The sequence below is a fragment of the Xenopus tropicalis genome, chromosome 5, assembly GCF_000004195.4.
Source record: "Xenopus tropicalis strain Nigerian chromosome 5, UCB_Xtro_10.0, whole genome shotgun sequence".
Classification (NCBI taxonomy): domain Eukaryota; kingdom Metazoa; phylum Chordata; class Amphibia; order Anura; family Pipidae; genus Xenopus; species Xenopus tropicalis.
In genome coordinates this window covers 154,108,893-154,128,301 of record NC_030681.2, presented here as the reverse complement: position 1 = coordinate 154,128,301, position 19,409 = coordinate 154,108,893, and the positions used below count along the sequence as shown (strand labels likewise).

The 19,409-nt window shown below is 45.1% G+C and overlaps 1 protein-coding gene across 2 annotated transcripts in view; it reads right to left on the bottom strand.

The window, feature by feature from the left end:
• Positions 1-254: 254 nt before the first annotated feature.
• The window catches only part of LOC116411115 (killer cell lectin-like receptor subfamily G member 1), a 35,897-nt gene continuing 16,742 nt past the window's right edge, over positions 255-19,409 (bottom strand). The window contains exons 1-6 of one of the 2 annotated variants that reach the window (XM_031903107.1): positions 16,674-16,825; positions 11,666-11,758; positions 10,235-10,379; positions 8,008-8,156; positions 6,882-6,991; positions 255-385 (exon numbers count right to left, since the gene is read on the bottom strand). In XM_031903107.1, the coding sequence (XP_031758967.1) occupies positions 280-385; positions 6,882-6,991; positions 8,008-8,156; positions 10,235-10,379; positions 11,666-11,758; positions 16,674-16,790 (720 nt within the window). In that variant the 5' untranslated portion in view covers positions 16,791-16,825 and the 3' untranslated portion in view covers positions 255-279. Of the gene's footprint in view, positions 386-6,881; positions 6,992-8,007; positions 8,157-10,234; positions 10,380-11,665; positions 11,759-16,673; positions 16,826-19,409 lie in introns of those variants that run through there. The other variant, XM_031903108.1, reaches the window with a different exon arrangement.

Genomic DNA, 19,409 nt, shown 5'->3' with positions numbered 1-19,409 from the left:
ACTTTAACTAACCTGCCAAATTTAGTCAAATGGGAGTGGTATTTAGGGGGCGCGGTTGCAAAAACAATTTTTTTTTCGGTCCCTCTTTATGCTTTCCAAATGTTGGGGGTACCGCAGTGCACCCCAGCACCTCACTAATGCTCTTGTGGCCGAATGGAACCAACTCCCAGCAACCCTGTTCCACCATCTAGTAACAGATTTCATAGAAAGTTATAATATTCCGTGACTGGGTTCCGGATGTTCCGAGGCTTCTGGTTTCACAGCAAGTTTGTGGGAATATTAGTTCTTTTTCATACAAATCCAGACACGACTAGTAGAACAGTCCAGCGCTCGGATTTCTCCATCGTAGGAGGCACAGCCGTGATTTTCATTGTTGTCTTCCTTACTGATAGGAACAGTGGGTAAAAAAGGAAATCAGTATTATATTTATGAACAGTTCACACTTATTAGCCATAAAAAGGTGCTCAATCCCTACTTAGACACCTCAGACAAAACCCACTATTCCAGGGATTCACAACAAAATACTCATGCCATAAAATTGTAGCTTTTGCAGATGACATTTTATTATTCATAGGCAACCCCAAACAAGACATCCCAACAATCCTTGAGACTAATCAATAGATACACAACTTTAACAGGCCTAAAAATTAACTATGACAAATCAGAAGCCATAAAGCTAAGGCACAACATCATATTACATACCTGGGAATCAAATTCACAGACCACCATGCTGATACATACAAACTGAATATCACCCAAACCATCTTAGATCTCCAACATGAACTAAACAAATGGAAAACAGTGAGCCTAACCTTCCTAGGTAGAGCATCTCTCATAAAAATGATATATTTCCCCATACTACTGTATAAAATCCAGATGCTGCCCTATTACCACAAACAAAAAGACCTCAAACTAGCAAATAAGATATTCCGAGAATTTCTATGGACAAACAAAAGACCCAGAATTGCCATGTACAAACTCCAACAAACGAAAACCAATGGGGGCATCAATTTCCCAAATTTACACAATTATAATGTGGCAGCCCTCCTACGCCATGTTGGAGACTGGATTTACAACACCAACACATATAGCAACCTAGAACTAGAACATACCCTCATGGAAGCAACAAACCTCAACTTTCTCCTTCATCTTTCACCAAATGAACTAACAACCAACCAAAATAACAACCCACTATTCATTTATACCTATAAAGCCTGGCGTACAATTAGGCACAAACACAAAACCACCAAAAATCTCTCCCACCACTCCACAGCATCCATCCACAGACTCATCAGACTAAACCCAAATGACATACACAAAGATACATCTTTAAGGAAATGGACAGATACCATTCCGAACGCTGATGAACAGCACATCCTAAAACTCCACCTACATGCCATGAGATTAACTCCCTCCAGCCAATATCAGATTATGACCCTACAGCTATTACACCAATCTTACCTCACCCCATCACAGAGATTCAAAATGGGACAACTGGAAAATCCCAAATACCTATGATGCAAAAAAGATGAAGGCTCACTATTCCACTGCATCTGGCAATGCCCAATTATCCAACCCCTATGGATCAGTCACACCACCATCCATAAATCTCGTTAAAAGCAAATTACATTTTCTCTTTCACATGGATTGGCTCGAGGCATCAACCAATAAAACAATCGACACATGGACAACCTACATCCTGAACCTCCCCCCAGACGTTAGGCAGCTGACAGTTGACACATTCAAGAATACCATATGGTACGACCACGAGAGTCTCAGAGGCACTAATCCTCTACTAAATGCCATGACGACTCCAAGATGAGCCATCGCTGCCTCCCAGGATCCACAACATAAAGGAAACAGGTACCCCAAATAACCCTCCCCAGAACCGGTAAACTGAAATGTATATACAGGTATAGGACCCGTTATCCAGAATGCTGGGGACCAAGGGTATTCCGGATAAGGGGTCTTTCTGTAATTTGGATCTCCATACCTTAAGTCCACTAAAAAATCAATAAAACATTAATTAAACCCAATAGGATTGTTTTGAATCCAATAAGGGGTAATTATATCTTAGTTGGGATCAAGTACAGGTACTGTTTTATTATTACAGAGAAAAGGGAATCATTTAACCATTAAATAAACCCAATAGGGCTGTTCTGCCCCCAATAAGGGGTAATTATATCTTAGTTGGGATCAAGTACAGGTACTGTTTTATTATTACAGAGAAAAGGGGATCATTTAACCATTAAATAAACCCAATAGGGCTGTTCTGCCCCCAATAAGGGGTAATTATATCTTAGTTGGGATCAAGTACAGGTACTGTTTTATTATTACAGAGAAAAGGGAATCATTTAACCATTAAATAAACCCAATAGGGCTGTTCTGCCCCCAATAAGGGGTAATTATATCTTAGTTGGGATCAAGTACAGGTACTGTTTTATTATTACAGAGAAAAGGGAATCATTTAACCATTAAATAAACCCAATAGGGCTGTTCTGCCCCCAATAAGGGGTAATTATATCTTAGTTGGGATCAAGTACAGGTACTGTTTTATTATTACAGAGAAAAGGGAATCATTTAACCATTAAATAAACCCAATAGGGCTGTTCTGCCCCCAATAAGGGGTAATTATATCTTAGTTGGGATCAAGTACAGGTACTGTTTTATTTCTACATAGAAAAAGAAAATCAGTTTTAAAATTCTGAATTATTTGATTAAAATGGAGTCTATGGGAGACAGGCTTTCCGTAATTCGGAGCTTTCTGGATAATGGGTTTCCGGGTAAGGGGTCCGACACCTGTAGTTCATGTTGATTTTACCTGAAGCTTTATATCATATTTTGTTTGTTTTATTTGGCAATCGGACCTCCCACTATATCTTATCTTCGGTAACTCGTCTCACCTAAGCGTGAAACAGCCAACTACCCACCATCCATATATCTGCATACCTACAACAAGTTTACCAACATAACTGTCTTAAATCATAAGAGCACTAAACACCCATGCATAATAACATGTCTTGATTTCTGTAAAAGATAATATCCTGCATATGTGGAATCCGATTGTTATATACAAAATACAAATAAAAACAAAAAAAAAAAAGTGCACAATTCAGCAGGAACAGCCCCCTACGTTTACTCATAGCCTGTACAGAGAGATACCATAAAACTATGGCACATAGGGATTCCCCTGTACTAAGCACAATTCAGCAGGAACAGCCCCCTAAGTTTGCTCATAGCCTGTACAGAGAGATACCATAAACCTATGGCACATAGGGATTCCCCTGTACTAAGCACAATTCAGCAGGAACAGCCCCCTAAGTTTGCTCATAGCCTGTACAGAGAGATACCATAAACCTATGGCACATAGGGATTCCCCTGTACTAAGCACAATTCAGCAGGAACAGCACCCTAAGTTTGCTCATAGCCTGTACAGAGAGATACCATAAACCTATGGCACATAGGGATTCCCCTGTACTAAGCACAATTCAGCAGGAACAGCACCCTAAGTTTGCTCATAGCCTGTACAGAGAGATACCATAAACCTATGGCACATAGGGATTCCCCTGTACTAAGCACAATTCAGCAGGAACAGCACCCTAAGTTTGCTCATAGCCTGTACAGAGAGATACCATAAAACTATGGCACATAGGGATTCCCCTGTACTAAGCACAATTCAGCAGGAACAGCACCCTAAGTTTGCCCATAGCCTGTACAGAGAGATACCATAAAACTATGGCACATAGGGATTCCCCTGTACTAAGCACAATTCAGCAGGAACAGCCCCCTAAGTTTGCCCATAGCCTGTACAGAGAGATACCATAAACCTATGGCACATAGGGATTCCCCTGTACTAAGCACAATTCAGCAGGAACAGCACCCTAAGTTTGCTCATAGCCTGTACAGAGAGATACCATAAAACTATGGCACATAGGGATTCCCCTGTACTAAGCACAATTCAGCAGGAACAGCACCCTAAGTTTGCCCATAGCCTGTACAGAGAGATACCATAAAACTATGGCACATAGGGATTCCCCTGTACTAAGCACAATTCAGCAGGAACAGCACCCTAAGTTTGCCCATAGCCTGTACAGAGAGATACCATAAAACTATGGCACATAGGGATTCCCCTGTACTAAGCACAATTCAGCAGGAACAGCACCCTAAGTTTGCTCATAGCCTGTACAGAGAGATACCATAAACCTATGGCACATAGGGATTCCCCTGTACTAAGCACAATTCAGCAGGAACAGCACCCTAAGTTTGCTCATAGCCTGTACAGAGAGATACCATAAAACTATGGCACATAGGGATTCCCCTGTACTAAGCACAATTCAGCAGGAACAGCACCCTAAGTTTGCCCATAGCCTGTACAGAGAGATACCATAAAACTATGGCACATAGGGATTCCCCTGTACTAAGCACAATTCAGCAGGAACAGCCCCCCTAAGTTTGCTCATAGCCTGTACAGAGAGATACCATAAAACTATGGCACATAGGGATTCCCCTGTACTAAGCACAATTCAGCAGGAACAGCCCCCCTAAGTTTGCTCATAGCCTGTACAGAGAGATACCATAAAACTATGGCACATAGGGATTCCCCTGTACTAAGCACAATTCAGCAGGAACAGCACCCTAAGTTTGCTCATAGCCAAAGTACCAGCGGCATGCTGTGAACTGAGATGTCGCAGAAATTCCTATAAGATTTTCATAAACGAATTCCAGAATGAAAAAATATCAGTTTTGCAACACAACCATTTTGCCATAGTTTGGGGTAAATTACTTCCCAAGGTTGTTCCTTGTGTTCATATATTGAAGTCTTTGTCAATTTTTAATTGGACACAATCCTACAATTATGACTGTTAAGGGCTTATCTATCAATTTTCGAGTTTGTCTATCTAAATCGAATAAACTTCCATAGTGAGTGCTCGCTTCACGTTTACAAACTCAAAAAATAAAACTTTGAAAATATGGCCGGACTGTGCCCAGAACATTGACTTCTATAGAACCAACGAGCTTTTAGCATTAAGTAATTGGGTTCAGAGACATGTTAATTAGATATTGGCGTTAAGCATCTCAAGCAGGGAACATTCTCCTGGTGATCCATTGAAAATCTAATTGACCAACCAGCATATATGTCAATCATGTCAAAGTAAATAAAGTACCGGTAATTCTAGCGGGTAAGTAAAGGTATGTGATCCCTTATCCGGAAACCTGTTTTCCAGAAAGCTCCGAATTACGGAAAGCCCATCTCCCATAGACTATTTTATTCAAATAATTTAGAATTTTAAAACGGATTTGATTCCCTTTTCTCTGTAATAATAAAACAGTACCTGTACTTGATCCCAACTAAGATATAATTACCCCTTATTGGGGGCAGAACAGCCCTATTGGGTTTATTTAATGATTAAATGATTCCCTTTTCTCTGTAATAATAAAACAGTACCTGTACTTGATCCCAACTAAGATATAATTACCCCTTATTGGGGGCAGAACAATCCTATTGGGTTTATTTCATGGTTAAATGATTCCCTTTTCTCTGTAATAATAAAACAGTACCTGTACTTGATCCCAACTAAGATATAATTACCCCTTATTGGGGCAGAACAGCCCTATTGGGTTTATTTCATGGTTAAATGATTCCCTTTTCTCTGTAATAATAAAACAGTACCTGTACTTGATCCCAACTAAGATATAATTACCCCTTATTGGGGCAGAACAGCCCTATTGGGTTTATTTCATGGTTAAATGATTCCCTTTTCTCTGTAATAATAAAACAGTACCTGTACTTGATCCCAACTAAGATATAATTACCCCTTATTGGGACAGAACAGCCCTATTGGGTTTATTTAATGGTTAAATGATTCCCTTTTCTCTGTAATAATAAAACAGTACCTGTACTTGATCCCAACTAAGATATAATTACCCCTTATTGGGGCAGAACAGCCCTATTGGGTTTATTTAACGGTTAAATTATTCCCTTTTCTCTGTAATAATAAAACAGTACCTGTACTTGATCCCAACTAAGATATAATTACCCCTTATTGAGGGCAGAACAGCCCTATTGGGTTTAATTAATGTTTTATTTATTTCTTAGTAGACTTAAGACCCCTTATCTGGAATACCCTTGGTCCCGAGCATTCTGGATAACGGGTTCTATACCTGTATATAGAATTCTGTAAAACAAATAAGTCTCAGTGACCATGAAACACATGTGGGGGTCAGATTAATCACTGTATTTAGACCTAACTGACGGAGGATTAATATAGATGAATCTAAGAAACAGGTACCGTGTGAATAGAAAAAAGAAAAAGAAGAAACGAAGGGGAGAAAGCAGAACAACAAGAAAAGAAACTTAGAACCTGATTACTTATAACGTTATACATACACACACACACACACACATATACATTATATATATATGTATATATAAACTTCCAAGTAAATGCCGGCACTCACATTAGATAAGTTGCTGTTGCCTGGGTGCAGGTCTAAATAAAGTTGAAGGTGCTTGAGAGAGGGTCAGCACTCACAGGACTTATATAAACAAAATTATTTTTATTCAGTCAGTATCAAAAGTCTCCTCTTTAATAAAAATAATTTGTTTGTATAAGTCCTGTGAGTGCTGACCCTCTCTCAAGCACTAAAATATATATATATTATACACACACACACACGCCTTATTCCAAATATGCAACCACACTCCTCCTATAGCGCATATTCCGGTGCTCAGCAATCTCAGGATGCCGTATCATCCCTTTATCATAGATATATTAGAAAAAAACAAAACACTTTTTTGCAATTATCTGAGTGCCGCTTCTTTTTCTAATGTATATAAATATATACACACACACACACACACATATAGGAAATTTCCTTACATGTCCCCTGCCAACAAGGTCCCATTCTCCCACTGCCACTTTCCTTCTGAGTTTCTCTGTAGGCCGATCCAGAGATCAGTTTTCTCCATTCTTAAGTATTTAATGACCTCCTGTAAGGAGATAAGTGTCAGTATAACCAGAGGGGCAAACATACCATTGTCACCCCACTCCTGGGGGCTGGAACTATAGCGGGGTGACTGTTAACAAGGTTACAGATATATAAAAACATTGGGGTAACAGTCACCCTGCTATAGTTCCAGGGGTACCCAGGGCACAAATAAGCACTCACCCCAAATCCCCCCCTAACTGGCCTTCAGGCTGGGCCCCCTTAGCCCATAACAAGGTTACAGATATATAGAAACATTGGGGTAACAGTCACCCTGCTATAGTTCCAGGGGTACCCAGGGCACAAATAAGCACTCACCCCAAATCCCCCCCTAACTGGCCTTCAGGCTGGGCCCCCTTAGCCCATAACAAGGTTACAGATATATAGAAACATTGGGGTAACAGTCACCCTGCTATAGTTCCAGGGGTACCCAGGGCACAAATAAGCACTCACCCCAAATCCCCCCCTAACTTGCTTTCAGGCTGGGCCCCCTTAGCCCATAACAAGGTTACAGATATATAGAAACATTGGGGTAACAGTCACCCTGCTATAGTTCCAGGGGTACCCAGGGCACAAATAAGCACTCACCCCAAATCTCCCCCTAACTGGCCTTCAGGCTGGGCCCCCTTAGCCCATAACAAGGTTACAGATATATAGAAACATTGGGGTAAGGGGGCTCAGCCTGAAGGCCAGTTAGGGGGGGATTTGGGGTGCTTATTTGTGCCCTGGGTACCCCTGGAACTATAGCGGGGTGACTGTTACCCCAATGTTTCTATATATCTGAATCCTAGTTCAGAACTTGACTAAATATTAAATCCCAAAGGATGGGCTGTACCCCAAAACGCCAGCAGACCTCTGATTTAGGCGTTAGTCAGGCTTAAGACACCCCTCGTTGCTTCTGCATGGAGTTGAGGTTCTTATGCAGAACCAAAATAGCACGGAGAAGGTTGCATATAAAGGTATTTCAAATTTTTTTCAGTATATAGATAAGTATTACAGAGAGTGCAGACCAGGCCGTACCATTGTCTCGTTATTAAGCTGCAGAAGAGTCGCTCCTTCTTTATCACAGAAGCTCTTGGCAGAATTATAGTCTCCAGTGTCGAGAGATGCAAAATAGCAGGTTCTATTATATAAGGTCCACTTGTCCGGGCAGGCAGGAGGGCACGGTCCTACAGATTACATGAATTAAAGTTTAGATATCAGGGCACATAGCAGCCATTCAGGTAATGTGGTACCGTCATGTGACCCTCCTGTCAGTGTGGGGATGGGATTGGTTACTTTTTTGCCACATTGTTCTTCACCGATAAACCATGAAATATCTTAAAGGGATTCTGTCATGAATTTTATGGGGCATTCTTTATCTCTAAATGACACTGTTACACAGCAAATAATTCCCTCTGCCATTTAACCTTTTATTCTTCAACCAACAAATGTATTTGTAGCTGTAATATTGGTGTGTAGGCGCCATCTCCGTGCATTGTGCCTGAGTCTGAGCTTTTAGCCAGCGCTACCCATTAGAACTGCTTTCAGCTAACCTATTGTTTCTCCTACTCCCATGTAACTGGAGGAGTCCCAAGCCGGACTTGGATTTCTTACTATTGAGTGCTATTCTGATACCTACTGGGAGCTGCTATCTTGTTCCCTTCCCATTGTTCTGCTGATCGGCTGCTGGGGGGGAGGGGGGGATATCACTCCAACTTGCAGCGCAGCAGTAAAGTGTGCCTGAGTCTGAGCTTTCACCCAGCGCTACCCATTAGAACTGCTTTCAGCTAACCTATTGTTTCTCCTACTCCCATGTAACTGGAGGAGTCCCAAGCCGGACTTGGATTTCTTACTATTGAGTGCTATTCTGATACCTACTGGGAGCTGCTATCTTGCTCCCTTCCCATTGTTCTGCTGATCGGCTGCTGGGGGTGAGGGGGGGGGATATCACTCCAACTTGCAGCGCAGCAGTAAAGTGTGCCTGAGTCTGAGCTTTCAGCCAGCGCTACACATTAGAACTGCTTTCAGCTAACCTATTGTTTCTCCTACTCCCATGTAACTGGAGGAGTCCCAAGCCAGACATGGATTTCTTACTATTGAGTGCTATTCTGATACCTACTGGGAGCTGCTATCTTGCTCCCTTCCCATTGTTCTGCTGATCGGCTGCTGGGGGTGAGGGGGGGGGATATCACTCCAACTTGCAGCGCAGCAGTAAAGTGTGATTTAATCTAAGCTTTCAGAAGGAGCCAGTGATACCAGAGGCGTAAGGGAGTTACTTTGCTGCACTGCTGTGATGTGACCAGAAATTAGCACAGTGGGAAAGGGAATCAGATTATTGCAGGAGCCAACATGGAGCCCTCTTAGTTACTTTAACCATAACAGTCACTTTACTACTGAAAATATAATCACTGGTAGGCAGTGGAGATGAAAGGGAAAGAGTTAGTAGGCACATTGATGGACTCAGAGGAGATACTGAAGTCCCCTAAATATTCAAGAGGGAGTGGAATAGGGGGGGGGGGGGGTGATACAATGGGAGGAGATCTGAGCTGAGAGACTGTAACAGGTCAAGGCAGCAGCGAGAGGGATGGGAGTAGTAACTCAGTTGTACAGGGATTGTTAACCCTTTCCTCCCAGCATAGGGAGCTCTGCTGAATAAGGGGCTGGTTAGAGAGTGAGGAGGAGAGACCCAAACCCCGAGCCATTTGGCACGAGCAGAAGATAAAGGTGCAGCCAGGGAAGTTGCCGGGTAGAATATACAGAGAGAGCAGAAGAACAGAACCTGCCGGGCTGCAGGATCATCGGGGAAAGAAGCGCAACAGACAGTTGGTGTTCATTAGGGAGGACACATTGCCTTTAAGTAGTAAAACCTCATTTACGGTACTAGTTATGTTAGTACATTTTTTTCTTTTTTTTGCAGACATGTTCCCAGCATTATCAGAGGGACTATGGCATTAGACTAGGGTGATGGCACACAGGAGATATGTCGCCTATGCTTAAATCCAGGCTACTGCAGACAAATCTCCCCAGAATTCTTTCCCACTGGCCATAAAGTGAATCAGGGGTGGGATAACCGAGTACTGCATATGTTTTCCCACCGGTGATCCATTTTATTGCCAGCAGGAAAGAATTCTGGGGATATTTGTCTCCCATGGTTTCCCAGATTTAGCAAATCTCCATATGTGTGTTTGTGTGAGTGACTCCTTATATGCCCCCCTACTGTACATAATCAGGAGACCCGGGGTAGGTGCCTGCAGCTCATACTTACCAGGGGTAGTTGTGAGAGTTGGAGTTGTACTTTTATAATTCTCTCTTTTGATTCCTTTTCCAGTCACTATTCCAATGGGAACTCCAATCACTATTCCAATCACTATTCCAACGAGTAGAATACAGAGGTTGTGCCGGGAGATTTCCTGAAACAAGAGAAGAGCCGGTGAGTAACGGCACAAGCAGAATTAGGGGGGGTTTCAGCAAACAATGTGGGGGTCACGTACGAATCAGCACTGATAAAGGGAAAAGTGAAGACCAGGTTTGGGAAGCCGTACTGGCAGCAGTGGGCTGTCCAGTGAGTATAGATCTATATGACACTTTATAAAGGCAGAGTAAGCAGTACTGGCAGTTAGTGGTTTGCTGTCACCCCTTACTGGGCCCAGGCTGTGGATGTGAATGACTGACATTCTGTATAACCCTCTATCACTGAAACGTGTGCCGGACACCCTAAAGGGCTACTGTACCCCTGCTATTATAGTGTATTATTCCCTTAATCGCTTGGCTACTTCGTATTCATTCCTGTAGAAATCCTCGTGGTTAGTTGTTCCCACGCATTTCGTACTAACCGGATGGCTCAGGTTTCAGTCTCAGGTCTTCGGGACTCCCCTACCCAAAAGCTTCAGAATTAGGCAGTCCCTTGGTCTTCATACCTACAGCCATATGGCATTTAAACCAAAGGGCACCAGTCTTGAACCCAAAGGTTCCATTTTGTGCACCCACAGTGGGGCCAGGGGCAGCTTGGTCATTTGGCCAGGGGAGCTAATGTTGATAATACATTTGATCTTGGCCAAAATTCTGAGAAGTGCCAGTCCTACAGTGCAAGAGTTATTGTACTCCCTCTGTACCTTGCCAGGGGGCACAGGAGTCCGATGCCAGTTGTACCAATGTGATTAAGCTTATTATGTAACATAATGCTACACTGGTGGGCAACTATGGTTCCATGGGGGCACGCCTTGCTGCTCTGGGGCATATGAGCAGCGTATCCCTAACATTCAGTACTACTGGGATCATTTCCTAATGGTTTTAAGCACATTGGGCAGTGTGAATAGTGCATTTGTACCAGGGGTAGTTGTGAGAGTTGGAGTTGTACTTGAATTATTCTCTCGTTCGATTCCTTTTCCAAACTCTAATCCAATGGGAACTCCCAATGGCAGCTGCAATCACTATTCCAATTCCAGTTTTCAAATTGACTGCAACTTTATTTTTCCATAATTTCAGTCAGGAAGAGGTTGTGCACCTTTGGCAACTGCAACGGATGCATCAAAATGTGCACATTGGCAGTGCCAGCTCCTGTGGGTACAGGCCTGTAATGCAGATGGTATAACGCCAACGCCAATGTTGAGAAATGACTGGAAGGCCACATTCCACTGATGCCTCATTGCCCCTCAGTAATAACCCGGCATTCCCATGGCCCTGCGGTTCTACCCACCTGCTGAAATCTCAGCCGTAATGAGCGGCACCCTTGGTTCTTTGGTGCTTCCGGGTCCCCAGCGCCAGCACTGCCATTGTCCAGTGGGTCAGCCTGTACAGAAAGGGAAAGTTCAGCTTTGGGAAAATGTAATATTTATAGGAATGTGCCCCCATATACACACAGTCACCATTTATTGCATTCTCCCCACCCATACATGCTGCCAGCCCATATACACTTACCCCCAGGATTTACTGCATGTTACCCCATTGGGAGCAGAACATACATACTGTATATAATATATACAGCACAGAGTTAAAAATAAAGTATAGAACAAGCAACAAATAACAAAATCATCACATGAATGTATCGAACAAGGTACAGCCTTTCAGAAGTAAACATTAACAGTTACTACTATCTTGAAACAAATATATACATCTCTGGAATTCGCTCCCACAAACTGTCAGACTTTCTCCCAATCTCTCTGCCTTCAAGAGATCTCTAAAAACGCATTTATTCAGAGAAGCTTCCCCTAATCTAGTGTAACATACCCTCAGTGTGCCGCTAAATACCCCCTGCATACCCCCTGCCCCACCCCTCCCAACTCTGCCCATTCCCACATCTTGTGTCTCAACCCTTTCTCCTTGTAAATTGTAAGCTCTTTTGGGCAGGGCTCTCTTCCCCTCCTGTATCGGTTACTGATTGCTTTATATGTTACTCCTTGTAGAGTGTAAGCTCTTTTGGGCAGGGCTCTCTTCCCCTCCTGTATCGGTTACTGATTGCTTTATATGTTACTCCTTGTAGAGTGTAAGCTCTTTTGGGCAGGGCTCTCTTCCCCTCCTGTATCGGTTACTGATTGCTTTATATGTTACTCCTTGTAGAGTGTAAGCTCTTTTGGGCAGGGCTCTCTTCCCCTCTTGTATCGGTTATTGATTGCTTTATATGTTACTCCCTGTAGAGTGTAAGCTCTTTTGGGCAGGGCTCTCTTCCCCTCTTGTATCGGTTACTGATTGCTTTATATGTTACTCCCTGTAGAGTGTAAGCTCTTTTGGGCAGGGCTCCCTTCCCCTCCTGTATCGGTTACTGATTGCTTTATATGTTACTCCTTGTAGAGTGTAAGCTCTTTTGGGCAGGGCTCCCTTCCCCTCTTGTATCGGTTACTGGTTGCTTTATATGTTACTCCTTGTAGAGTGTAAGCTCTTTTGGGCAGGGCTCTCTTCCCCTCTTGTATCGGTTACTGGTTGCTTTATATGTTACTCCTTGTAGAGTGTAAGCTCTTTTGGGCAGGGCTCTCTTCCCCTCCTGTATCGGTTACTGATTGCTTTGTATATTACTCCTTGTAGAGTGTAAGCTCTTTTGGGCAGGGCTCCCTTCCCCTCCTGTATCGGTTACTGATTGCTTTGTATATTACTCCTTGTAGAGTGTAAGCTCTTTTGGGCAGGGCTCCCTTCCCCTCTTGTATCGGTTACTGATTGCTTTATATGTTACTCCTTGTAGAGTGTAAGCTCTTTTGGGCAGGGCTCCCTTCCCCTCTTGTATCGGTTACTGATTGCTTTGTATATTACTCCTTGTAGAGTGTAAGCTCTTTTGGGCAGGGCTCCCTTCCCCTCTTGTATCGGTTATTGATTGCTTTATATGTTACTCCTTGTAGAGTGTAAGCTCTTTTGGGCAGGGCTCTCTTCCCCTCTTGTATCGGTTACTGATTGCTTTATATGTTACTCCTTGTAGAGTGTAAGCTCTTTTGGGCAGGGCTCTCTTCCCCTCTTGTATCGGTTATTGGTTGCTTTATATGTTACTCCTTGTAGAGTGTAAGCTCTTTTGGGCAGGGCTCTCTTCCCCTCCTGTATCGGTTATTGATTGCTTTATATGTTACTCCTTGTAGAGTGTAAGCTCTTTTGGGCAGGGCTCCCTTCCCCTCCTGTATCGGTTATTGGTTGCTTTATATGTTACTCCTTGTAGAGTGTAAGCTCTTTTGGGCAGGGCTCTCTTCCCCTCCTGTATCGGTTATTGGTTGCTTTATATGTTACTCCTTGTAGAGTGTAAGCTCTTTTGGGCAGGGCTCTCTTCCCCTCCTGTATCGGTTATTGATTGCTTTATATGTTACTCCTTGTAGAGTGTAAGCTCTTTTGGGCAGGGCTCCCTTCCCCTCCTGTATCGGTTATTGGTTGCTTTATATGTTACTCCTTGTAGAGTGTAAGCTCTTTTGGGCAGGGCTCTCTTCCCCTCCTGTATCGGTTATTAATTGCTTTATATGTTACTCCTTGTAGAGTGTAAGCTCTTTTGGGCAGGGCTCCCTTCCCCTCCTGTATCGGTTATTGGTTGCTTTATATGTTACTCCTTGTAGATTGTAAGCTCTTTTGGGCAGGGCTCCCTTCCCCTCCTGTATCGGTTACTGATTGCTTTATATGTTACTCCTTGTAGAGTGTAAGCTCTTTTGGGCAGGGCTCCCTTCCCCTCCTGTATCGGTTATTAATTGCTTTATATGTTACTCTGTATGTCCATTTCTAGCACCCCAGTTTTCTTTGTGCAGATACCAGTCAGTCAGTGGGAGTTGGAAAATCCTTTAAAGTCGGTTTTAACAAGTAAATCCCTAAGGCTACTGCTCCTCCTATAGCCAATCATTGGTTCAGTAGCCTGGTATAAAGACAAAGGGGCACATTTACTAACCCACGAATCCGAATCGGAAAAATTCCGATTGGAAAACGAACATTTTGCGACTTTTTTGTATTTTTTGCGATTTTTTCGGCGCCTTTACGACTTTTCGGAAATTGTTGCGACTTTTTCGTTACCAATACGATTTGCGTGAAAAAACACGAATTTTTTGTAGCCATTCCGAAAGTTGCGCAAAATCTGGCGATTTTTTCGTAGCGTTAAAACATTGCGCGAAAAGTCGCGCCTTTTTCGTAGCGTTAAAACTTAAAAAGCACGACGTTTCGCGCAAGTTTTAATGCTACAAAAAAATCGCCAGATTTTGCGCAACTTTCGGAATGGCTACGAAAAACTCACGTTTTTTCACGCAAATCGTATTGGTAACGAAAAAGTCGCGACAATTTTCCGAAAAAATCGCAAAATACCGATCATTACGAAAAAAACGCAATTGGACGCATTCGGCCCGTTCGTGGGTTAATAAATGTGCCCCAAAGTTTCATCTTGGTTGATCATAGGCCAATTCTTCTGAATGTTTTTAGACAGATTTGGTGATGTCGAGTTGTATGTAGTTGTAAAGATCAAGGGGGTTGGTTGATTCCGAGCCTTACCATCCCCTTGTAGTAGTGCCTCCTGTGTGTGCCGAAGTGCCCTTTGTAACGGTTGGCCCAATTGGGTGCCGGTATAGAAATCTTTCATACATTTCCCCAAGTTGTATTTGTGCTTTATCTGGTGAGCGGTTATTCCTAATAACACTAAGGACTGGGAGAAAGGGATACCCCTAATTATGGCTGGTGGCGTGTAATATAGAATTATGGTCGGTAGGTTTCCTAAATAATCTGGTGCCCAGTCCTGACCCGGATTTATATACGGAATAATTTACAAGAAGCACAATATTCTGGGGGGAACCTCTATACATTATCAGATGAATTCCCCCTACACAGTATCACATGGGCTCTCACATCCCCCGGATCAGCAGCAGCTCATTACATTTATTTGGACAAAAGCTGATTTAACCGTCTCCCTTCCCCTGTGCCGCTGCGGCAATGTGTGCCGGGGAACCTGGGGCTGGAAGGGCTGCACCCCCAAACCCACTGTACACCTGCCCATCAGGTATGGGGGGGCCGGGCTGCACTATATCCACGATTCAGCTCCAAATCCAACCGCACTTTTCATTAAAGTTCATTAAGTTCATGAAACTAAATCAGAACACAAAGTCATGTGACATTAAAGCGCCAGACAGCTTATTATTAAATGATATTGTTGAAATTTCAATAGGCAAATCAGGGCTGGGATCTGGTATCCGGGAATCTCTTGTACAGAATTCAGTCATTTTTGACCAAATCCAACAGCGATGGATTTTATACATAACTAAATTTGTAAAGGGTTAAGAGCATTGCCCTGCACCAGTACCTTACACACCGCTGCGCATCACTAGGCAGGAGGGCCACCCATATGTACTAAGCATAACATACTGTAAGGCAGGGCCCCCAACCTTTCTTACTCGGGAGCCACAGTCAAATGTAAAAAGACTGGAGAGCAACACAAGCACCATAAAAGTTCATGGAGGAGCCAAATAAGGGCTGTGATTGGCTATTAGGGGCCTCTATGCACCCTATCAGCTTACAGGGGCTTTATTTGGTAGGAAATCTTGTTTTTATTCAACCAAAACTTGCCCCCAAGTCAGGAATTCAGAAATAACTCCCTGGTTTGGGGGCACTGAGAGCAACATCCAAGGGGTTGGGGAGCAACATGTTCCCCCCGAGCCACTGGTTGGGGATCACTGCTGTAAGGTGTACCCAAGGTGCTAAATAAAAGTGTGTGTGTGTGTGTGTGTGTGTGTGTATTTTATATTATATATATATACACCCCCCCCCCCCTATTGCACTACAGCTTCTATTTCTCCAGCAGCACAAATAAAAGGCAAGAGTATCAGCACCCCAAAACCAACCTGCCCCCCCCACCCCACCTGTAGGTAACATTACAGTGACACAGTCTCACCCCCAGCACTAAGGGCCGGGGTACAAGATCCACAGCAGCCCCCACCTCCATCACCTTACTAATTACCAATTACAGGGTAAACGGCGCAAAACAGCGGCCCGGTCAGTTTCCCATAGGGAGAGAGACTGCGCCCTCACCCCCAGCACCCCTGCCCCGGTAATTGTGCCCCTGCCCATGGTGCCAATAAGGCGCGGCTAACGGGCGCTCCCCCGGCCCCTCTCCCCATAGGGAACAGTGGGGGCAGGTAGGGGCAGAGGTACCTGCCCGGGTATCACTTTGGGACAGTGCAGCAGTTACAGGGGCAGAAGGCTCTGGGGCAGTTGCGCTCACTGCCAACTCAAAGACTCACAAACCAAAAGCACGAACTTTTCTGGACACTAACCGGCTGCTGGGGGGCAGGAGCAGCCCTATAGCTTGCGGATCCGTTCATATCCACCCGGCAGTTATCGGGCAGGAAAGGTTGTCTCTCCGGGAGCGGTTTAGAAGCAGCCACAGGCATCGCGGAGCAGCAGATTGCGACAGTGCGACACCGGAGCTTATATAAGGGGTGAGTGAGGAGAGAGAGAAGCGCAGCCGGAAAGTCACATGGGCAGAGAAGAACGTCTTCTTAACCCAGCTGCTAGCAACACCAACTGCCACCTAGTGGCAGATACAAGTCGATTATTTTTATTAGTATTTTGTGTAAATCAGGTGCCTCTCTATTCCGGGTTGAAACTTCAGACTTTAAAAACAGCCCAATGCAGCAAACAGATAAATTCATTAGAGAATAACTATTTCCTATTTCCCTTCCCTGGGGGTCCCTGAGGGGCTCATACACACACATACTGCCTGCTGGGTAATTATATGTCAGTGCCCCCAGCAGTGTGTGCCCCCAGGGGTCTCGGTTTCCAGCACGTTGCGCTTTTAATTGCACAAAAGATGTTTTTTAGAGCAGCGGCCAAACAGAAAGGGCACAGAGACTCACAACCCATACGGTCTGTAGCTTCAAAACTATGTATTTAAAGGACAAGGCAACTCAAAATGTAACTTTTTGCCTAAGAAACCAAAATTCTACGCAGCTTTGCAATATACATTTATTACAAGTTTGTAATGGTTTTTGAGTTATTTGTATTTATAATTGCTATTAGAAGCAGTGTCTGCCTGTGCTTTTCTCTTCTCTGCCCTGGGGGCTCTGACTGAAACAGTGTAACACAAGGCAGCAGCCTGACAGACCTGACTCGCTGGGGGAGACTGACCCCTGAAACACTGTAACACAAGGCAGCAGCCTGACAGACCCGACTCGCTGGGGGAGACTGACCCCTGTAACAGTGTAACACAAGGCAGCAGCCTGACAGACCTGACTCGCTGGGGGAGACTGACCCCTGTAACAGTGTAACACAAGGCAGCAGCCTGACAGACCCGACTCGCTGGGGGAGACTGACCCCTGTAACAGTGTAACACAAGGCAGCAGCCTGACAGACCTGACTCGCTGGGGGAGACTGACCCCTGTAACAGTGTACACAAGGCAACAGCCTGACAGACCTGACTCGCTGGGGGAGACTGACCCCTGTAACAGTGTAACACAAGGCAGCAGCCTGACAGACCTGACTCGCTGGGGGAGACTGACCCCTGAAACACTGTAACACAAGGCAGCAGCCTGACAGACCTGACTCGCTGGGGGAGACTGACCCCTGAAACACTGTAACACAAGGCAGCAGCCTGACAGACCTGACTCGCTGGGGGAGACTGACCCCTGAAACAGTGTAACACAAGGCAGCAGCCTGACAGACCTGACTCGCTGGGGGAGACTGACCCCTGAAACAGTGTAACACAAGGCAGCAGCCTGACAGACCTGACTCGCTGGGGGAGACTGACCCCTGAAACACTGTAACACAAGGCAGCAGCCTGACAGACCTGACTCACTGGGGGAGACTGACCCCTGAAACACTGTAACACAAGGCAGCAGCCTGACAGACCTGACTCACTGGGGGAGACTGACCCCTGAAACACTGTAACACAAGGCAGCAGCCTGACAGACCTGACTCGCTGGGGGAGACTGACCCCTGAAACAGTGTAACACAAGGCAGCAGCCTGACAGACCTGACTCACTGGGGGAGACTGACCCCTGAAACAGTGTAACACAAGGCAGCAGCCTGACAGACCTGACTCGCTGGGGGAGACTGACCCCTGAAACACTGTAACACAAGGCAGCAGCCTGACAGACCTGACTCGCTGGGGGAGACTGACCCCTGTAACACTGTAACACAAGGCAGCAGCCTGACAGACCTGACTCACTGGGGGAGACTGACCCCTGAAACACTGTAACACAAGGCAGCAGCCTGACAGACCTGACTCGCTGGGGAGACTGACCCCTGAAACAGTGTAACACAAGGCTGCAGCCTGACAGACCTGACTCGCTGGGGGAGACTAACCCCTGTAACACTGTAACACAAGGCAGCAGCCTGACAGACCTGACTCGCTGGGGGAGACTGACCCCTGAAACAGTGTAACACAAGGCAGCAGCCTGACAGACCTGACTCGCTGGGGGAGACCGACCCCTGAAACAGTGTAACACAAGGCTGCAGCCTGACAGACCTGACTCGCTGGGGGAGACTGACCCCTGAAACAGTGTAACACAAGGCAGCAGCCTGACAGACCTGACTCGCTGGGGGAGACTGACCCCTGAAACAGTGTAACACAAGGCAGCAGCCTGACCGACCTGACTCGCTGGGGGAGACTGACCCCTGAAACAGTGTAACACAAGGCAGCAGCCTGACAGACCTGACTCGCTGGGGGAGACCGACCCCTGAAACAGTGTAACACAAGGCAGCAGCCTGACAGACCTGACTCGCTGGGGGAGACTGACCCCTGAAACACTGTAACACAAGGCAGCAGCCTGACAGACCTGACTCGCTGGGGGAGACTGACCCCTGAAACAGTGTAACACAAGGCAGCAGCCTGACAGACCTGACTCACTGGGGGAGACTGACCCCTGAAACAGTGTAACACAAGGCAGCAGCCTGACAGACCTGACTCGCTGGGGGAGACTGACCCCTGAAACACTATAACACAAGGCTGCAGCCTGACAGACCTGACTCGCTGGGGACACTGACCCCTGAAACAGTGTAACACAAGGCAG